Here is a 22,567-nt window from a genome sequence, read left to right as displayed (position 1 = left end):
AAAAGTTAAGTAAATTATGATATATCCAAATTGTGGGATATTATGCAGCCATATAACTAATGTTCATGAAAAAGTGTTTAAGGATGTGAGGAAATTATATTACTCTAAGTGAAAAAAAAAATCAAAATGCTAGTTATCCACTTCTTGACACAATACTCACAGACTCTTTCTGGGTAAAATCATGAGTAATTTTTTTTTTCTCCTTCCCATTTCTGCGATTTCCATATTGAACATTAATAATTAAAAGGAAAAAAATGAACTTTAATGAAATTTCTCTGCTTCCCCAGCTGAAGACAACGAAACAGATGACTTCCAAATAGGGCAAAAATTATGTAGTAACTTATGCTATTATTTACCAATTAAAAGCACGAATGTTTTGTAGCACTAATACCTCTACACTAATCACATCTTCTTCCTTTTAAGGCTAACTTGGCCAAGCAGGAGGGCCGTTTAGCAGTTGCCAACGCTGAACTGGGGAAGGCCCAGGCCCTGCTGGATGAGAAGCAAGCTGAGCTGGATAAAGTGCAAGCCAAATTTGATGCTGCAATGAATGAGAAAATGGTGAGGTTAAATACACAGAAATTACTAATACGACGTACTGAAATGTTACACAAGTATGTGTTGTGTTTAGAAATCCAGCAAATGTTTATACTGAAAAAATATTTACCTGAACGCCCTTACTCACTGGCTATGTCTGCTTATTTTGGATCTTCAACACTCCACATTCTTTTTTTCTGTTTTTAGTAATTATTTTCTATAAGAAGAAGCTGTGATGTCATACCTAAGAGTATTGACTTTGGAGTCAGAAAACTAGGTTTGATATCCAGTTCAGTCACTTACGAATTGTGCAGTTGGGGGTGATTGACGAACTTTATCTGTTAAATACAGATAAAGCTACAACCTTATGGTATAGGTTGTAAGCAGTGGTGGTCTGGTAAACGTTCAACAATCAGCTTGTCGGGGCGGAGGCTAGGGGGAGAAGAAAGCCTTGATTTGCAGTGTTTGCTGATTTCTGTGGTCTAGGTACCCCCTGCCACTGTCCATTTTAAGCCATCAATGTGACAAGACGACGCATGTATGGGAAAAGATGCAGCATGCCATTATATACTATTTCCACCATGCAGATGCAATGAACTTAACCTCAAGAGTATAGATAATATGAAAATGTAGTAAATAACTAGGAATTGATGAATTTTGATTATTTATTACCTTTAACGTGTTTATGTAATTTAGTTGTGAGCTATGTAATTTAATTTAATACTGTAATTTAATTTTTAATAATGGCTGTGTTTAACACCAGCTCACAAATTTTCTGAAAAATGTAACAACTGACTCTTTTGAGCTGATACAAGCTGGCTTCAGCATACTACTGTCGCGTAGGATTTTTCTGGGGAAAAAAATCCTTTGTAAACTGCAAAGAACTCAGAATTATTATTAAATCCAAGAAAAAGGTATATTTATTGTTTTGAGAATATTTAATAGAAATACTATTTACGTTATGTGATTTGGATTCTCTCTTACAAAATGGCTCTTCTTGAAATTTCGTGAGGTAAAATAACTATATTATGAATGAATTACAAGAATTTAATATGTAAAAATTTACTGACACTATATTTTTAGATTATATTTATTTTGCAAATTAAGAAATTCCTCCATGTATTTTTATGTGTGAATATAATGGATGTTTGATTAAGCAATCTAAGAAGCTCTTTGAGACATTCTCCCTTTATGAATGTAGGATTTGCTTAATGATGCTGACATGTGCCGGAAAAAGATGCAGGCAGCTTCCACCCTCATCGATGGATTGAGTGGAGAAAAAGTCCGATGGACTCAGCAAAGCAAAGAGTTCAAAGCTCAGATTAATAGGTATAAATTTTGGTCTTTGATATAATTGCTTTCCTTCTTAGTCATCACCCCAAAGGCCACCTCTCTGTGGCATGGGGGAACATAAAGTCTCATTCCTTGAAGTGCTTTTCTCCTCTGTTTCCATATCCCCATCTCAGAATCCCATCATCTAAGAAAGTGCTTAGAGCTTGAGTCCCACACTCTCAGTAAAATGGAGAAGGAAGAAAACTTGGTGAAACATTTTTAACCTCAATTTTGGTTCAACAGTGTGGGCTTTCGGTGTGAGAATGCTTCTAATATTGTCTGGATTTGCCAGAACAATCTAGTTACTGGTTCCAGTTCTATACTGTTCACCTCAAGGATTTTGAAAGTGTGAATCAACAGTTTGTTCTAAATGGAAAGGTATCTTGGGCTGGTGTCTTCTGAAAACTGAAAGAGAGGGAATGAGAGGGGCATAGGAGAATGGCAAAAAAAAAAAAAAAAAAAAAAAGAGGATGAAGAAGAAGTAGTGGTTAAATCAAGATTGAATCTGAACAAGACTAGGGCATGGGATGGGAAAAGAATGCTTTCCTCATCTGGAAGTCAAGCTTCAGAACCTGTAGGCTTCAGAAAGGAGCCTTCTTTCTTGCTCCCTGACTTACTCCGAATGAGGCCACCCCTACCCTGTTTTGAGCCTTTAGGCTCCTTTTTGCATGGTCTCTCCACGTCTGGCTGCCAAGTGTTAAGCTGGGAGCAAAGAAGGACTTCATCTAGTAACAAAACTGACTGGTGGCCTTTCAAACTCCTTACTGGGAGAACTTAAAATGTGTTAGTGATTCACTTTGTTTTTTCTTAACAGACTTGTAGGTGATATTCTGCTGTGCACTGGATTCCTTTCCTATCTTGGTCCTTTCAATCAGATATTTAGGAACTATTTGCTTAAAGATCAATGGGAGGCAGAGTTGAAAGCACGCAAGATTCCTTTCACTGAAAATCTGAATCTTATTTCAATGTTGGTGGATCCTCCAACAGTAAGTGTTACTTTCCTTACAGCATTATTTGAATTTCATTTTATTTCCTACTCACTAAGAAATTAAGGTACACCTAATTTTTTCTTTTTGCATTTAATTGAAAAGATTGTTTTGAAAATGCTGAAGTGTTACAAAATTTTTTTTCTTTGTGATGCAAAAGTTCCTTAGCATTTTAAGAAATCTTGCTTTCAAATTAATACCAATTGCACTGCTATGAGTGAAAAGATCATTTGTGAGTTATAGGCTTGCTAATACTGAGCTCTTCTAATAATCCTCCATTATTTACACCAGTCCTATTAAATCACATTTTCTAACAAACATTCTAGGAAAATGTAGGTGTTAGCTGGCCGTAAGTACTGGTATTAACTTTCTTTTGATCATTAACCATCTTTTTATAATGTCCAACAGTATAATACAATAGCATGATCTGACATCACTGAGTAAAAGCATGCACTGCTGTACTAACCTTCCTTGCTGGGAATTTGATGCCACTGTCCATTTTTAGCATACCTTACAGAGCTCCTGTGGTATGAAATGCTTTCCAGGCAATCTGTATTCATGAGCTGCTTTTTGATTTGTAAATATGTTCCCCAGTTGCAGTTTCCCTAGGAAAGCCAAACTATTAATTTCAAGTTACCGCTATTTAAAAGTCAAAAAATAATCTTTTTCAATTCAAACAGTGTTCAACTGGTCCTTACAGGGAAGAGTAATGTATTGGAGATGCACTGGGCACAGGTGAGGTGAAGTGGGACAGGATATTCTTTGTCGATTGTGGCTTTTGGTGGAGCTGGGATAATTTAACGAAGGTGGAGGCTGGTTGGCTCATTGCATCTTGGATGATTTTGTTGACCGCGTGGAGCCAGGCTGACAATCCCCTCTTGATTTTGAAAGAAAATATTAAGAAAAACGTCATTAATGAGTTCCTACCAATATAATATTTCATCTCCCCTAATTTCTCTGCCTCCAGCTATGCAATGTCCCTTCCCCCATGTAAGCAGAACCAGAGGGCAGGAAGGGGAAGTTTCAGAGACTTAAAATTAACCCTTAGGGCTTACCTACTCTGAGGTCTCAGAATATTCATTATCTCCACCACCTCCAGCCCATCTGGATCCCACCACCCGCCCAGTCTCACCATATTTCAAGTCCCTGCTGTTCTCTGAATGTTCAGCAACCATGCTTCAGAATCCCCAAATCAGGTTTAATATGCAATCGATTGACAATATTTCCTCATAAGTATGAAAACACAATATAAAGGACTAAACCTAGTCTTGGGTTACTAGAGAAAGGATTTATTAGATGATATATCTGTTTCTTTTAATTTGATGTTGTTTGGTTCACATTTACGAGTTTGGTTTTTTTTCTAGGTACTTGTTCCATAGTCTCAATGGGACAAATATGTCCAAATTTTAAATTCTTTTATATCGTGGCACTGTTAATCACTAACAAAAGCCTTCCTGTGTTCCTTTGAATGGCCACATCCATTTCCTGTTATTCAGATTGGTGAGTGGGGGCTGCAGGGATTACCAGGAGATGACCTCTCCATTCAGAACGGCATCATTGTGACAAAGGCCACCAGATACCCACTCCTCATAGACCCACAAACTCAAGGCAAAACTTGGATTAAATCAAAGGAAAAAGAAAATGACTTGCAGGTATGTACCATTTTGTGCATGGGAAAGTAACCTTGAAATCATGGAGTTTTCCCACAATTTCAGTTGAATCTGTCAGTCATAAAGTTGTCATCTCTATGATGATAATTGTTTGCTACTTTACACCCTTGAGTTTTGTAACAGTGATTTGGGACAAATGCTCTGATTATTTTCTCTCTTGTGCTCTCTCTTGATCTCACTGTCCTTCTCTCTGTCCATTTTTCTGGCTCAATTGCTTTTGCCAGTGTTGGATGTGGCCTTTATTCTGGTCCTTGAGTTTGGGCTTATAAGAAAATGACAAAAATAAGACTTGTGATTCCTCAGTTTAAGGCCATTTGCTCCAACCTAGCTTAGCCACTTGATAGTACCACATAGCATGCTAGAGTCCAGTATTGGAGTTGGATTCTACCAAGGTGTTAATCCTAAGGTAGAGGTAGACAAAGGCAGGACTTCAACATTCCTGGCTCCTTTGGAGATCTTGTTACATGGATGTTTCAATTCAATATTACAATATGGACTATTCATTGTTTCCTCGACACTGTTCCCACTTCCAAGCCTTCTGGATGCATAGTTTTGCTTGTACTATGTCTGCTTACCAGAATGTCTTCTCTACCCAACTGCCCACTTTGCTTACATCCCAGATAAAAATCTTAAACATTATTCAAAGTCCACATCCAATGCTACTTTTACCCAAGCTTGCCTGAGTCCCCAGCTTAATATAGCCTGTCCTGACTCCTCACGCATCTTGTATTTTTGTTATGGACTAGGAGCCTGCCTTAAATTATTGCTCTTTGCACGTTTGTCTTCTATCTCTAATGTACCATAAACTTTTTGTTAGCAAGGCTTATGGTTTTACACCATCTTTATATTTTCTGCGCAGCTCTTTATATAGGGTAGTAATTCTGATATTTATTGGATTAAATGAATTAATCAAAGTGTGTCATCATTACAGGAAAACAAACAAACCCAGAAAAATCATGTGGTCATCTTGATAAATGCAGAAGAAGCAGTTGGTAAAACTTAAAAACTTAACAGCAATTCATGATAAAACTTCCAGCAAACTAAGATTAGGAGAGCTCTTCCTTAATCAGATAAAGAGTATTTACAAAAAGCCTACAAGAAACACCATATTTAATGGTGAAACATTGAAAGATTTCCTTCTGAGATCAGGGCTTTGCAGGCACGTGGACACTGTCTAGCACTCCGGATCACCTCAAGATACTCCCACCTCATTAAGACTCCAGTCCGTGTTTACTTAGAAAACCCAGAAAAGTCCTGGGAAGTGAGCATAAGTGGAAGGGAAGAGTTAAGGGAAAGGGAGTCGATGAGAACGCAGTTCCTGAGGAGCTGTAGACACAGAAGTGCATGAGTGGCGTTCCTGCTCCTGAACCCAGCTCCCTGGATCCAGCTCAGCTATAACTTGTCCCTTGCTCCCTTGCTCCCTTCCTCACTCCTCTTGTCTCCCTTGGCTGTTGATCTCCCTGCTCATCTTATTCTTATTTTTCCTGATTGTGTCTTTATCTCTCCATTTCGGCATTAAACTCATTGATAGCCTTCAGTCATGTCCTTCCTGATGCAACCCTGTCCCAAGAAGCTTCTTGAGGAAGTAACAGAAATATGCCAGAGACACTTCCTTATTTTAAAAACCATCAATTGCTAGGATGTAAGCAAATTGAACTGCATCCTTTTTACTCAGAAAACATTATTTTTCTGAATATGTGGATAAGCACATACACAAACACAAATAAAAGAAAATAAAATGAAACAAAACTATTATTTCTGTGCTTGGGAAGGAAGGCAAAATGAAAAATGAAACACTTTATAAATGAAAAACAAAACATATTTTATATGTCCAGGGCTGCATCAAGGCCATCTTCAATGCCCTCTCCAGCACCTACAGCTCTGACCTCTGGAAAGAGAATGTATTCACTTAATTCCCCTATAAAGAATTCACTGACTACGTTGTAAAGCCTGAATGCCAGAGTATCCGTGCAGGAGATACAGGCTCTTGTGGTGGCTACCACAAGCATTCCTCCATGAGAAGAATCAAGTGAATTAAACCTGAAATTATGACTCTAAGATAGTATTTCAAGTTTACAAAAGATATTGAAGGTGGTTAAAAGTAATCTTTAATAAATTGACAATTTGAAAATTATTTTTTTACTTGGTGTATTAGTCAGGGTTTTCCAGAGAAACAGAACTGAAAGGATATCTAGGTATAGATATATAGAAAGAGTTTTATTATGAGGGATTGGCTTATGGGATTATGGGGTCTGAGAAGTCCTAGATCTGCTATCTACAAGCTAGAGCCCCAGGAAAGCCATTGGTGTCGTTCCAGTCCAAACCCTAGAAGGCCTGAGAACCATGGGAGTCAATGGTGTAAGCCTCAGTCTGAGTCTGAGGTCCCAAGGGCAGGAGAAGATGGATGTCCCAGCGTAAGCAGAGAGCAAATTGGCCCTTCCTCCACCTTTTTGTTCTATTCAGGCCCTTAATGGGTTGGATGATGCCCGCCTACATGGATGGGGCCCATCTTTTCTTAGTCTGCCGACTCAAATGCTAATCTCTTCCAGAAACAACCTCACAAACACACCTTGAAAAGATGTTTGCAAGCTATCTGGGCATCCCTTAGCCCAGTCAAGTTGACACATAAAATTAACCATCACACTTGGGAAGGACATCACAAAAATAGAGTTTGCGTCTTGGGGAGTAGAGTAGGACAATTACGTTTAGTCTTCCTGGGACCTTGTTTCATCTTGTTTAAGTAAGCTAGTTGAAGCTCTTTGTTTAGATTCATTTACCTTATCAACTCATAGTAAGGTCTTTCGCAGCACATCATTTATATAAATAAAGCTATCCATCTGGGGGAAAAAATTCCTTCGTGTGCAGGATATTTTGTTTTAGTTATTTCCTTTTTAACCAAAACAGGACAAAGATAGACTTATTTAATTTTTCAATTCCACAGCTTTTTTCATTGCAAGTGGGAGATAATATTTTTAAATTTCACTCTCCTAATCACCTGCTGTCCCAGTGGATCTTCCTTGCGTCTTGGGATCGGCACTCACAGTAGCATAAAGGCAATAGTTGAATTCAGAGGATAGCGTATGAGAAGGTAGAGAGTTGAGGACTGAACCTTTGGGAATCCTCACACTTAGGCAGGGGGAGGGATCACTGGAGAAATAAAGAGTTCAAAGCCAATTGGCTAATGCAAAGATCAACCAGCCCAGTGTGTCTATTTTAACTAATAACAAACATTGATCTAAAACTGGGGGGCCCCACCAGGCATTCAGAATTCTAATTTTTTTTAATGTAAAAATATAAAAAGTGACTGTGTAAGTCTTTTAGGTTGATTTTATGCAAAGTATCATATTCTTATTTTATGTCACTCTTAGAGACAGAATACATGGATGGACCCTTAGTTTGACTCAGTGTATCATTTTTGACATTCCCATGCTTATTTTTTAATCATTTATTCATCTCATAGGTGTCCTGAGAAGATAAGTGAATATCACAAAAATGCAAGTTAGTTTGCTTTATCTGAATGATTGTAGCTATGTAAGTTTAAAGGATTAATCCTTGATCACTTCTCTTCCGTCTGCCGGAGCAGAGCTCTGACCTTCCATCTAAGGAATGCCACTTGATTCTCCTCTTTTGATCTGAGAGACCCCCATTACACACCCAGGGCTTCCACAAAGTCATGACCCACCAAGTTTTGAAAATTAATTTTTGTTTGTTACTTTCATTTTTATAAGTAAGTCTTCCTATACAGTCCTTAGAATTCTTAGTCACTTATCCAACATATCTCTGGTTTCCACTCAGGAACAGGCACATTCTTTGTAACATTTATATAGCAATGAACTCTTTATTTGTAGATAACCTCTCTGAACCATAAGTATTTCCGCACGCATTTGGAGGACAGTCTTTCCTTGGGCCGACCCCTTCTCATTGAGGACATTTGTGAAGAGCTGGATCCAGCCCTGGATAATGTATTAGAAAAGAATTTCCTTAAATCAGGCACCACTTTCAAGGTGAGCTTCGAAAAAGGGGGAAAAAAAAGAAAAGGAAAAGAAGAAAAGAACAATGGTGACATCTACTTATCTTTTTGAGCATAGCAGTGAAGACAATTTCCTTCAGGTGGTACTATTTGACACGCTGGAAAAAAATTATTTCCAAACTCATATTCAGTGTTCCTTTTTTAAAAAATAGTATATAAAAAATACAGGGGGACAACAATATCTTGGTAACAATAGCCGTTTATCCAAAACTAACATATTAAGGAAAGGCATCTTGTCATAATAATAATAATATATTAGTGTTACACACAAAATATGTACATTTTAGCAGCTCTGAGAAAGTTGGTTTTCGAGCCATGTATACATCTATACAATGAAGCCTGTGTTTCCTCACTGGATAAAATGGCATTTTTAGTTAAGTCTATGGACATTGATTTTATTTCTCTCTTTATAAACTTTCAATCCAAACTCAGACTTTGCTGGAAGCAGTGGAATACAGTTCCCGATCATTGGTGATAACATGCATTGTTTTCAATGCAAGTGTCTCTTTTTTAATTGGTTTCATTCTTTACTTTTAGGCTTCTGTGGTTTTATTGAATGACAGCATTTCTGACTGAGATATTTTTGCTTTGGACAACTTAATTTCATGAATATCAGTGAATAAGAATGCCAGTTTTCTCATTAAACAAAGACAGATTTATTCAGAAAAATTTTCTTCATAATGTGAATTCTTTTATATGCCATATTTAATATGCCAAAAGAGGTTGTAGTATGTCCATTCCTGAAGGCCTTTTAAAAGACCCAGATTCTTATCTGCAATGTGAAGGTCATGATGCCTGAGAATTAGTGCCTTAGCAATGTGGTTTTCAATCATAGGAAGGATTAAAATTAATTAAAATTTTAAGTCATTTTAAAATGTTATAATTTCCACCTGAGCTTTAGGTAGCAAACCCAGTTGTTTTCAATACACTGAAAATTGTGGTGTTTAAGATAAGTGTTATCTTTCTGGGGAAAAAAGTTGGCATTTTTTTCTCGGAAAATTTTATTAACCCTTTCTCTTGTCAAATATGCTTCAGATATGACTGTGAAATGCAAAAAGAAATAACACTTCTTTTTTTTTTTCACTTCTTATAAACACAACAAATTTCCATAGCAGGAAACAATTTCCTCAGGTGGGAAAAAACAATCAAATATGAGGCATGTCTGAGTTTTCCTTTATTCAACATTTGTTTTGGATAAATTTTTCATTTAATTTGCTTGGTGTCATGGCTAAAAACATTTTCAGGCAGGACCACAAGTCTAAATTATTCTAATGGAATAGGCTTTATTATTTAAGATCACTGATTAAAATTTTACAACTGATTTTTGTAATTCATTCATTTCACTGCACTGACTTTTGATAAACTCTCTCCTAAACTGAACCCAAATTTCTTGTCTTGTCCTTTAAGCTGTTTGTAATTTAATATTTGAATTGATGTAGGTGAAGGTCGGAGATAAGGAATGTGATGTCATGGATACATTTAAACTTTATATTACAACAAAGTTACCAAACCCTGCCTTTACCCCTGAGATCAATGCTAAAACGTCAGTCATTGATTTTACTGTTACCATGAAAGGACTTGAGAACCAGTTACTAAGGAGGGTAATTCTAACAGAGAAACAGGTAATAATTTCTCAAGGTAAAGAACTTCTACTTATAATAAATTTTAATAAACGTTTTAAATGTATTGGGAAATTGTTGAGTATATGGAAAAGAAAAAATTGAGCAAATCATAGTTACCTTTGTTAGCATAAATATTTGTTTTGTAGTCTCAAGTCCTGTTGAGAAATCATGTAACTCACCTCTCCTCCAACACCAAAACCACACGTGCACACACACACCACTCTTTCTACTTCTGACTTTAAAGCTTTGGGTATGTTGACTTTCATATCTATTGCCCTATGGATGAATAGTCTTGGATACACCTGGAAAATTCAATAAAATAATGATCCTGGAAAAGAGGAACTTGCTCTGAATGAGTATTGTTACCACTATAGTAGTTTCAACTACTACACTGCAATAGTAATTGATAGTACTTGATTGTAGTTGATAACACCACAATCTAATAATCTAATGATCTAGAGAGCCATACTTTTATCTTAATTAAATGAAACTTGCACTGAAGCAGAGAAATTAAGTATAATTGAGGGTTCTGATAAAACAAAGAAAAAGTTAAGGCTGGAAGATTTTAAGAGACTGATAGATTAAGTTTTAAGATAAAGCTCAGAAAACATTAAATGTTATGTATAAAATATAATTTTATATATTTTCATTGTATAAAATATATTTATAAAATCTGAGAAAGTTTGTATTTGCTAAAACGTAATTAATGTTAGTATTAAGGTTTCAAGGAAAAGGCAAGGTTAGAAATAATAAGACCAGAGATGCATAAAATGGGAGGGTGAGAGAAAGAATGGCAGAAGACTTAAGGAAAGGAGGAAAGGAAGTGATATGAACAGATGGCTACAAATACAGAGGAAGATTCAAAAAGGAAAAGAGAAATGATACTGACACCAGATAAATAGAGGGCTCAGTAAAAAGAGAAGTAAAATCCTACCTGGTTAACAAGAAATGGCTAACTTGGGGCAGGCCCTTGAAAGGCAGCCAGTCTGGTGGAGTAAAGGGAGCCCAGTTCCAGCTTCCACTCTCATTAGCTGATTTTTTTTCTTTTAATATTTATGTATTTATTTATTTATCTTGGCTGCACCAGGTCTTAGTTGCGGGCACACAGGATCTTCGTTGTGGCACACGGGATCTTTAGTTGCGGCATGCAGACTTCTTAGTTGTGGCATGCATGCGGGATCTAGTTCCCTGACCAGGGATCGAACCTGGGCCCCCTGCATTGGGAGCATGGAGTCTTACCCACTGGACCACCAGGGAAGTTCCCCCTCATTAGCTGTTTGATCTTAGTTTCCAAGAAACTGCCCAGGGCTTATGCAATCTAGAAAGGGAATCATCTCACTTTCACAGTCTGGCAGAGAGCATGGACCCCTCAGTTCACTGCCTCGATCACCTCTTAGGGCCATGTGGTATCAACTGTTGAAAATTAGTCCTTCCTTCTTGGTCTACCTGGTGCTGTTGGTCTGTTCTGAGATGGTGCCTCATCTCAGGTGCCAGATCCCCCATGCAGGCTACACTAACTTCTATAAGGCAGCCCACACCACCATCTAAAGTACAATCCATGTCCCCAGAGCGCCCCATGCTCACTCTTCTAGGCCTTAACTTCCTCTTCAAGAGATGCACTAGGATGCTAACACCAGCCTTGCTGGAAAAAAACAAAGTGCACAGTTAATGTGCAGGAGGACATCCTGACTGTGATGTTTAACCCTCCTAACAATCCTGCTCTTACACCCCCATTTTACAGATGAACAAATGGAGACCAAGGAGAATAAGGTCTTAACCCATAAGAGCACATAGACTTTCCACCCTGCCAAGCCTCGTAGATAAGCTCTACAGTTCATGCTGTAAAACTCACAAGTCGTCCATTGTACCATGATGCTTGTTTTTCCATATCACACTGAAAAGGACGCTAACATGATTTCATTTTGTCCACATATTTCTATACTGCCACTGTTGGGATGACTGCTTTAATGAAGACAATTCATTAGCTATTCTCTGCAAATACAGCCATGATCTTCATCACCACCCCATCAAATACTGCAAGCCACTAGTACAATGGCAGTATACTAGTCTTGGAGTTGGGGGACAAGGATATTAGGCTCACCCCTTCTAGTAAGTAGCTGTGTGTATTATATTGCCATGTTATTTGGAGTTAATATTTCTGGGTCCTCAGTTTCCCCAGATGTAAAATAAAGTTGTTGAACTAAATTCAGTACACTTCAATTTAACAAATATTTATTAGGTTGAGTCACTTCTCTGCAAAGCCTCAAGATAAGTGCTGTCAAGGATACAAAAATGAATAGGGGATAAACACCAAGGTCCTACTGTATAGCACAGAGAACTATATTCAATACCCTATGATAAACCATAATGGAAAAGAATATAAAAAAAGAATATATATATATACATATATATATATATATAACTGAATCACTTTGCTGTACAGCAGTAATTAACACAACATTGTAAATCAACTATACTTCAATTTTTAAAAATTAATAGGACAAGTTCCTGCCCTCTAGATGCACAGAATCTAGTTGGAGGGATATAGCTGACACATAGATTGTGATGCAAGCCGTAGTAGATGTACAGAGGAATGCCGTGCTGTGGGTTTTAACTGACAAACTGGTTTAGGAAGACTTTCTGAAAGTGGTGGTATTTCCGTAGCAGTTTTTCAAGAAACTTTCTCAAATAAGTAGTTTAAAAACACATTTTTAATGCAATTCTAAGTACAGTGTGTGATTCTGTATAAGATCAAAAAAGAATGCTACAGGGCTCCCCTGGTGGCGCAGTGGTTGAGAATCCGCCTGCCAGTTCAGGGGACACGGGTTCGAGCCCTGGTCCAGAAAGATCCCACATGCCGCGGAGCGCCTAAGTCCGTGTGCCACAACTATTGTGCCTGCGCTTTAGAGCCCGCGAGCCACAATTACTGAGCCCATGTGCCACAACTACTGAAACCCACGCGCCTGTAGCCTGTGCTCCGCAAAAAGAGAAGACACCACAATGAGAGGCCTGCGCACCGCAACGAAGAGTAGCCCCCGCTCGCCGCAACTAGAGAAAGCCTGTGTGCAGCAATGAAGACCCAATGCAGCCAAAAATAAATAAATAAAAAAATTTTTTAAAGTAATATTAAAAAAATGCTATAAAGAATGCTTTTGAGACAATTTAATTTACTCTATATTTAGCAAGAGTATTATATCCATGTTAAATATTCTGAATTTGAAAATTACACTATGGTTGTATAAGAGAATGTCCTGTTGCCTAGGAGATGTGTTAAAGTTTTTACAGATAAAGTATCATGACATATGCAAACAGTTCAGCAGTAATAATAACAGTAATGATAAAAAGTATTATATAGAAATAGTGATAAAGCAAAATGTTATTTGAGGAATCTAGGTGAAGGGTATATGAGAGTTCATTGTACCAGTCTTGTAACTTTTCTGAAAGTTTGAAATTTTTTTCAAAGTATAATTTTAAGACTATATTATTTATGTAGAAAAGAATATACCTTCCAGACATCCAATTTAGCCCCTCTGGTAGAAGATGCAAAAAAATGGAAAATGGATTTGTATTGGCAGCTGGCTATGTCAAAGCAGGTACCTGGTGTTCCTATAGTCAGGTCCCAGCTCAGGAGCTCCATTTGGCTTGAGTGGCCTCTTGGTTACTTGGTATTGATGCTTCTTTGTCTCTAGCCCTTCTGACTGCAAATGAAGTTAGCATTTCTGACTGAGGCGGTATATGGGAACAGGGTCAAGAGAATGGGACAGTCTTAATTTTAAAAAACTTAAAGTTGAAAAGAGAGCTGAGCAAAATTATTTTAGCAGGTTTATCTCATTCATGCCCGTGTAAGTGCTATGGAAACTTAATGCTAATGGGCATAATCTTTAAAAAACTGTCCAGAGAAATAAAAATACAAATAGATAGATTTGACTAACGATAGTGTCATTTGAATGGCACTTTTGTTTAAACTTTTAAAAATGAATAATAAACACTAGTAGGTTGCATTTGCCATAATAACTGGTAATTACAGTTCTGATGTTATTTTTTTTTAATAACAGGAGTTAGAGTCTGAGAGGGTTAAACTTTTGGAGGATGTGACTTTTAATAAGCGGAAGATGAAAGAACTTGAAGATAACCTTCTCTACAAATTAAGTACTACAAAAGGTATTGTGTTACTAAGAAATAATCACATAATGGATTGTGAATAAATAAGGATTTCTTGTACCCTCTTTTCAATGCTCTCATGATTACAGATATTAGGAAACAGTTGAGTTATCCACGCAAAAACAAGCAAGGCAATTTCCATCTAGACATTACAGAGGGACTGCAGAGAATCTGATATCTGAATTAGCAACCGGCATCTGAGCATTTGATAATAACACAGTTTTCTTGATATAATTGCTCTCTCCCGAGAAAAATAAGGGCTCCCAATACAGCTAGGTAACTCACAACAGGCTAATTTGCTTGCCGAAAGGAGACTAATGTGCTCAATCTATTTTGTGTTTTTTAGATTGACTCTTTCATTTGGTGTTGAAATGCAATTGCCACAGTGGGTTATGATGTGTGTAATGTTGTCAGAGACACTTGAGCAGCCCAGGCTCAGTCACTCTGGACTTGACCTCCCACTTAGAAGTCAGGGATAGGTTCTCCTCTGGGCAGTCAGATCATCGTACCACCCCCTGGGATATATTGTTCTGTAGTAGGCAAATTACAGCAACCTAAATTCTACCATTCATTCGCAATCTAATGATGAATACTTCCCAAAAGCACTTTAACCCTTGGATTTAAAAACAAAAAAACTTAACCTCCCAGAAGTACATCAAGTGTTACTCTCACAGCAGTCTCCAGCACTTTGAGGTGACCTCATGGAAAAGGCCTTTTATCTGCCTTCATTGCACTGCTTGTGCTAATGAAGTTGTCTGTCTCGTGGTCCATGACATCTCCCAGCCATTTGATGCCTCTGGGCATTGTAAATATTACCAAGGAGGACTGACTGAGGATCCAGCCAAGAGTTTGAGGTTAGTCACAATTTGGACTTCCCTAGCAGACCTAGCGTGCCCATCAGAGCAAGTAACTCAGCACCTTCCAGAAGCACCCACCTGCTTCTAGGTAGGCCAGAGCACCGCTCTCTGCAGATATTGTGACCGTTATCTCAGCACCTCCAGGGCACCTTTCTGTGTCTTAAAATTGAGATATTTTTATTTCTATGTTTATTGTCGTTGACATGTTATGTCTGTTAAAAACAATAATGAAGAGTAAACCTAAAAATAAAATCAGGATTTTTCTTCCTGGTTAGACACTTCAACTGTCTCCTAACTCGTTAGAGACATAGAAGGACCAGAGTTCTCAATGTCAAGGACTGTTGAACTAAAGCAGGAGTAGAGAAAGTACGATTCACCTGTAAGCTGGTGTGTAATTCACACTGTGAGACAAGTGGGAAGGAAAAGCCTGTGATACTGTGAGGGGAACCATCAAGATGATAATGGAGGTGAAAGCCACGTCATAGGAACAACTGAAACCACTGGGACTGGAGGGAGATGTGAATTTTCTTCAGACATTTGAAGACCAGATTTGTGGGCTGCCTTGAGAATTGCCTTTTGCAGATTTTCAGGCAGAGTGGGGGACAAACCCTAGGCAGGAATGTTTAGAACGGATTCAGGCATCGGATGCCTGGTTAGACTGGAAGCCTCTCATGTCTTAAGATTCTGCCCTTCCATCCTGTGGGCTTTGAAGAAGTCAAGTTGAAAATTAACGAGGTGATTTCAGAAGTGATGCATCTCGTTTCGCGGCTTTCCCGTCTTGTGTTCCACAGCTTTCCTGTTTGGTTTTTAGGTTCCTTGGTAGATGACGAATCTCTCATCGGTGTCCTCCACACCACCAAGCAGACAGCAGCTGAAGTAAGTGAAAAACTACACGTGGCCGCGGAAACAGAGATCAAGATTAACACGGCCCAGGAGGAGTTCCGGCCCGTGGCCACCCGAGGCAGCATCCTCTACTTTCTCATCACAGAGATGAGCATGGTCAACATCATGTACCAGACCTCGCTGGCCCAGTTCTTGAAGTTATTTGACCAGTCCATGGCCAGGTGGGGCCTCACTACCTTGCCCCCCAAATTTTGTGTGTATTCCTACCTACTCTCTTAGAAATGGATTTTTACCTCTTTGATTTTTAAAACATATTGCAGGTCTGAGAAGTCTCCACTGCCTCAAAAGAGAATTACAAATATTATTGAGTATCTGACATATGAAGTTTTTACATATTCTGTCAGAGGCTTGTACGAGAACCACAAGTTCCTCTTTGTGCTCCTCATGACCTTAAAAATCGATCTTCAGAGAGGAACGGTGAAGCACAGAGAGTTTCAGGCTCTCATTAAAGGTGAAGGGTTTGGGATATGGATGTGCTATGTAAAGGAGATTGCTTTAGGTATGCTCTTTGATGTCCTGTAGACCCATTCTTGTAATACCCGGAGGAATTAAGTTCTAATGGAAGTGAAGTTCTTTATGTATACCTCTTCCCCCACCTCCCCCACCGATTTCCATTCATTTTATTCTGGTTACTCAAGATGATTGATTTCAGGTCTGTGTTAACTCTGCAGTTTTTAGTTATGTAATTAAATTAAGTTTGAGCATTGTTGCTTATGAATAAGAGACCCAAATGCCAAAGGGGAGAATAGTGATTCAGGTGATGATCTTTCTACTACTGCAAGAGACCAATTCCTTAAGCAAGGAGTTATAATGACATTTAAGACTGTAACAAAAAGCACACTTGTATTTTATATTTGAAGAGAGCCCGGCTCATTGCTTATCTCCATGTTAAAAGTATAATTAAGGAGACAAAAGAGTGGTATTTTCATTCAATTCAGTTAAACAAGTATTTATTGAGCATATACTATGCAAACCTGCCATACTGGTGTTTGGGATACAAGGAAAAAACAGACATTGCTTTAAAAGAAATAAAAGTCTCATAGTTCAAATAAAGATAATTGAAAAAAACCCTGCAAAATAAGGCAGAATAACCTGTGTTATAAGAGAGCTAAAAACAAAGTGTTATATCTAAAAGGAAGGAGAGATTACGTGTGGTTGGTGAGATCAAGAAAAGCTCCTTGGAAAATATGCCTTTGCAGGTTAAGCCAGGAATTTTTCAGGTTATTTGATACCTGGGGAAAATGGTCCAATCTTTTTCTTATTTTTTTTGATCTTTATAAGTAGTTTAATAAATCATCTTCTGGCAGCCCTTCTCCCCCAAAAGAAGAAAGTGACATTTGAAATGGACCATGGATGATAGGTAGAAATGAAGAAAACGTCCATGCTAAGACAGAACAGCATGGAAAAAGACATGAGTGGAGTATGTACATTGGTGAGCCTTGGTTCCTAGAGGAAGGATTTCTTGATCTGATAAGAAATAAGGAGTTGTGTAAGGTAGTGATGTGATCCTTTTATTGTTCTTTAGGAAGGTTACTCTGGCAGACATGTGTAGGATTAGAGAAAAGTGCTTTAAGGGAGTCTGTTATAAGCTTCCCAACCACAGGAAATGCATTCCCATCCTAGGGTGAAGACAATGGGAATATAAAGGAAGACAAAAATATGAGAGCTCATGAAAGTAAAATGACAAAGGACTGGGTGTGAGAGCCAAGAGAGGGTCAGAAATGAGTCTAAGATTTCTGCTCTGTGCAAAGATTTCTGGTCTGGATGGTTGAAAGAAGAGCTACTTTGAGAAGTGTCAGAGTGGGGACATAATGAATGTGATTTTGGGACCTAGTTTTAGTCAGGATAGGCCAGGTTTTGTGGCCATAAAAACAATCCTCAAATTTCAGCACAACAAAAGTATACTTCTCCTTTACTCTCTATCTGACATGCTTGTCATGGTTGCCCAGGAATCCAAATTGCTTCCATAATTACTATGGAAGAGGGACAGGATGTGGCAAATTGTGTGCTGGCTCTTAAAGGTTACCCCACAAGTGACACACGTCACGCTCATATTTCATTAGCCAAAGTAAGATGCATGGCCACATCGAAATTCAAAGAGAGCAGGGAAGTGCCCCAGAGCCACATCCAACATGGAAGCTGCATCACAGCATCGGTGGAGGGTAGTGGATAGATGGATAAGCCTAAGGTTTGGCAGGTGGGAGTGTGGTTGTGGAAATGCGGAGAGGGCTGGTGCACAGCGAGGGTCTGGGGTTCAAACCAAGAAGTTGCAGGACAGGGGGACTTTATAACTAGCGACAAAGTACCAACCTCTGTGGACTGCAGCCTAATGCCCCCATAGGTCAGACAGGATTTGTCGTGGCTCAGAGGATCCCAGCCTGTGACTGGGACGAGTGAAGCCTAGGGGGCAGCATGTAGATCTGAGGCATCCTCCCCATCAAGACACAAACCCACCCCACCTCACCTCTCCCTACCCAGCACACCCAGCCAAGCCAGAGCTATTCCCTGAAAGAGATTGGATTCTTCAAAAGTCTTTAAATCAGAGGAGACCGAGAAACGCAGCAACACAGTGGGGAGGGAATTTGTGAGAAGGATTTGATTTGTCACAGAAAAATAAAGAAGGCTGCACATCTGAGCTGTGGTTAGAGCACATCTGTGACTCCATTTCATAAAACTGGAGAGTCAGGGAGAACCGGATTGTATAGGATCAGGAGAGTCAGTGAGAGGAGTTTGGATTTAATTGAGTTGGCGATAGAGAGCCACCGCATGTTTTATGAGCAGGGAAGTAGCATGAGCAGCGCTTCAGAAGATTAATTTGGGATTTTATGATAGGTGGACTGTCAGTACAGTCAGCACTGTCAAGCACAGTAAAAGGGTTGAAAAAAATACAAAACTGGTTTATTGTACAGTTTGTATTAGTTTTGAACCGCTTACAGCTTGACCAAATTATTTTTTAAAAGATGGTAGGCCTTGGGACTTCCCTGGTGGTCCAGTGGTTAAGACTTCACCTTCCAATACAGGGCGTGCCGGTTTGATCCCTGGTCGGGGAGCTAGGATCCCATATGCCTCCAGGCCAAAAAAACCAAAACATAAAACAGAATATTGTAACAAATTCAATAAAGACTTTAAAAATGGTCCACATTAAAAAAAAATCTAAAAAAAAAAAGATGGTAGGACTTTGTTTTTAATGTTTTTTTACAAAGTTAACAAATATGGCCCTTAGATCATTGATATTTTTTATCATTTTGAACTCAGTACTTAAGGGGGAAAGAAGAAAGACTTATTTATCATAGCAGAAATGTTTGATTTCCCTTTGTATTAATTCCTACTAGTTTTCTGCAATATTTGGAAGGTGGCTTTGACTTTCTTCTTCAACCGAGAATGTCAGAACACTTTGAAAAACGAAATAGATACCAGGGGCACTCCTGCACTGTAGAGTAATTGATATACCTGTTTCCCCTGCCTGATTATTTTAGAAAAATATCATCTTTCTTTTATTGTAAACCATGGACAGAAAGACACATTAGAGGGTATTCTCTTGCCTTCCAGGTTGGATTGGACCTGAGCCTTCCAAAACAGAGAGTTAATGTCAAAATAACAGCTAATGATTACATAGCTCTTACTCTGGGCCATGACTATTGTTGGCTTTCTACATACATTCATTTATTTAATCTTCACAGCAATCAATCTGATGGATTCTATTATTACGCTCATTTGGCAGAAGAGAGAACTGAGAGAAACTGAGTTTTTGTCCAAGTTTATGCAGCTAGCGAGTGGCAGAGCCAAGATATTTGGGGGAACGGGATGGGCTGTGATTGTTCTGGGTTAGTTTAGGTGCATGATATGTTGGAAACACTGATGTAGCTTAAATATCTTCTTCTGATGTCTTTGAGGTATATGTTTACATGAAATCACTGTGAGGGGGAAACAACCAAGAAGAAAAGGTACGCATCTATCTCCGTGTTAGAGGAGAGAATCCCTTAAATCTGCAGGTGACTTACTCTAGGGCTTGCTTCTCCTATGGTAAACTCAGTGTTAGCAGAAATGGTGCTAGAATAAGGTCTTTTCACCTGGTCGCTGCAGGGGGTGGGGGCATGTGGGAGGAAGGTTTACAGGTTCTAAAGGTGTTGTGGCACTCAGAGCCCCTGACTCCACGGTGGAGCAAAGGGATTTACACGAAAGGAGTACTTCAGCTCATTCACCTTCTCAGGAAGATGCTGGAGGGGAGAGCAGAGACCTGTAGTCCCCTCCACCCGCCACCTCCCCTGTTTTTGTCCCCGGGTTGGTAAGTGAAGTGGAGGGATTTGATGAGTTCTTCAGGAGGGTTATAGAATTTAAAAGTTCAAGAACCACTGTTTGGCATACATCTGAATTAAACAACAGAGCTGGAATTATTATGATAAAACATTGCTAAAGACATGCAATAGAGGAATTTTGAAAGTGCAGATATAATCACACATCTTGGTGAAGATTGTCACACTGAATGTGCTCATTTGACTTGTGATTTGCTTCAAAGTACAATCCAGTGCTATCACTCACATTCTCCACTTAACTCGGTGAGAGCAGGAGCCCTGTTGGGTTTCCTCTGCTTTATCCCCAGTGCCTGGAATATGCCGGATACATAGAGGTGGCTCAGTGAATGTTTGTTGAATAAATGAATGAATATATGATTTGAACATTAATTACCCCCTTAAAAACCCACAGATGTATTATACTCCTCTCTTCCTCTTTCCCTCCATCCCTTCATATATCCATCTATCCATCTTTTTGACCTGATAAAAAATATTTCAATAGTATTGAATATCAAACTTCTGGAGGAGTGATGACTAAGAAATGACTTTTAAAATCACACATGAAAAGATCAACCGATTCATTGATATCAAAATTATAAATTTCAGGGCTTCCCTGGTGGCACAGTGGTTGAGGGTCCGCCTGCCGATGCTGGGGACACGGGTTCGTGCCCCGGTCCGGGAGGATCCCACATGCCGCGGAGCGGCTGGGCCCGTGAGCCATGGCCGCTGGGCCTGCGCGTCCGGAGCCTGTGCTCCGCAATGGGAGAGGCCACAGCAGTGAGAGGCCCGCGTACTGCAAAAAATAAATAAATAAATAAATAAATTTCAGATAGTTAAAAAACAATAAAAAGGCAAACATCTGCAAACACGTGAGAAAAATTCTTTGCAGGGAAAAATGACAGGGAGTTGCTATCTGTATAAGATGGTATAAATCACTAACACTTGAAGGAACTGTACCAAAAAAAGGTGACCACATTTTCTATAACGTGATTGTTTTCCAATTTTCCCATTTTTGTGTGTGATATGGTTATCTCGTTTTTTATTATTTGGAAAATAAATTTCTAAAAAACAGAGCACAAGCTGACCTGATTCTCACTGATGCCTTTCCACAGGGGGAGCAGCTCTAGATCTGAAAGCCTGCCCTCCCAAACCGTTTCGCTGGATCCTTGATATGACCTGGCTGAATCTTGTGGAACTGAGTAAACTTCCGCAATTTGCAGAAATTATGAACCAGGTAATAAAGGGTTGGATAAAAGTACAGATCTGTAAACCCAAACACACCTGGGCCATTTAAACTGGGGCCTCCTGGTGACAAACCCTTCACCCAGAGGAGTCAACACACTTGTGTAGCTTTAAGGCGCTGTGGCTCTCCTGGGGGGTTGGGGGCGGTGGACAGACGGATATCCCAAGGGATCTTTTCACAGGTGCAGGCAACTGTCTTTACTTCTGTGTGGTGGGCATGGATCATTTATAACCTGCTTGAGTTGCTGTCAGAATCAGAACCCTTTTATTCTGGGTGGGTGGACCCTTTTATTGTAAACTCCATGTTTTCACTGCCTGTGATTAAATAATTTGAGCAAATTTGAATTTGAGGCAAGTGAAGAGGTTGAGGTCCTTTTATAAAAAATCAGTCATTTCAATGGTGAAAATATTTATAAAATGGTGAAGTTATAATGGTGAAAATGGTGAAACAGACCCCGATTTACCTGTTTTTCTTATCTGAAAATGTAAATTGGTTATTGTGGATTAGTTGTTGATTCAACTCTCGCCAGAAAACAATTATGCAACTCAGAATAAAGACAGTTGTTTATTACTGAGGTCTGTTGGTTACGACTGTGTGTCACCAATGGAGGGCCTGCAGTTTCCCAGTGTCAAATGCTGATAATCATCTTTTTTACGGTTGCTGGTGATGGACAAAGTGAGTGATTGGTAGCCTTATCCCTAGGCTGAGGATGGCAGAAGCCTCGCACTGTCACCATGTGATTCCCTCCCCTCCACAAACATCCTATCCCCCACCCAAGAGTACACTAGGGGTGTCTGTTTAGGGGTACTTCTGGAACATTATGTATTCTTTACCCATGCACCATGGTTGGGTCAGAGTCAACTGGATAAAGTCCCTGGACTATATCTGTGGTGGACAGTAAGCTTTGTTTTGTACTACAGCTACAGCTGAGTCT

The 22,567-nt window shown here is 39.0% G+C and overlaps 1 protein-coding gene and 1 non-coding gene across 2 annotated transcripts in view; one reads left to right on the top strand and one right to left on the bottom strand.

Annotated features, from left to right (window-relative positions):
- DNAH8 (dynein axonemal heavy chain 8) overlaps positions 1 to 22,567 on the top strand; it is a 328,229-nt gene that overhangs the window by 211,509 nt on the left and 94,153 nt on the right. Inside the window, exons 71-80 of the mRNA XM_060021883.1 lie at positions 424 to 561; positions 1,739 to 1,866; positions 2,684 to 2,855; positions 4,352 to 4,507; positions 8,374 to 8,529; positions 9,995 to 10,177; positions 14,233 to 14,338; positions 16,007 to 16,259; positions 16,359 to 16,549; positions 21,503 to 21,624. Of these exons, the coding sequence (XP_059877866.1) occupies positions 424 to 561; positions 1,739 to 1,866; positions 2,684 to 2,855; positions 4,352 to 4,507; positions 8,374 to 8,529; positions 9,995 to 10,177; positions 14,233 to 14,338; positions 16,007 to 16,259; positions 16,359 to 16,549; positions 21,503 to 21,624 (1,605 nt within the window). The remainder of the gene's footprint in view (positions 1 to 423; positions 562 to 1,738; positions 1,867 to 2,683; positions 2,856 to 4,351; positions 4,508 to 8,373; positions 8,530 to 9,994; positions 10,178 to 14,232; positions 14,339 to 16,006; positions 16,260 to 16,358; positions 16,550 to 21,502; positions 21,625 to 22,567) is intronic.
- TRNAW-CCA (transfer RNA tryptophan (anticodon CCA)) lies at positions 11,362 to 11,434 on the bottom strand. The gene has a single exon. It is a non-coding gene; the product is annotated as a tRNA-Trp (tRNA).

Source organism: Delphinus delphis, chromosome 10, assembly GCF_949987515.2.
Source record: "Delphinus delphis chromosome 10, mDelDel1.2, whole genome shotgun sequence".
Lineage (NCBI taxonomy): Eukaryota > Metazoa > Chordata > Mammalia > Artiodactyla > Delphinidae > Delphinus > Delphinus delphis.
This window is presented reverse-complemented; position numbering and strand designations above follow the sequence as displayed.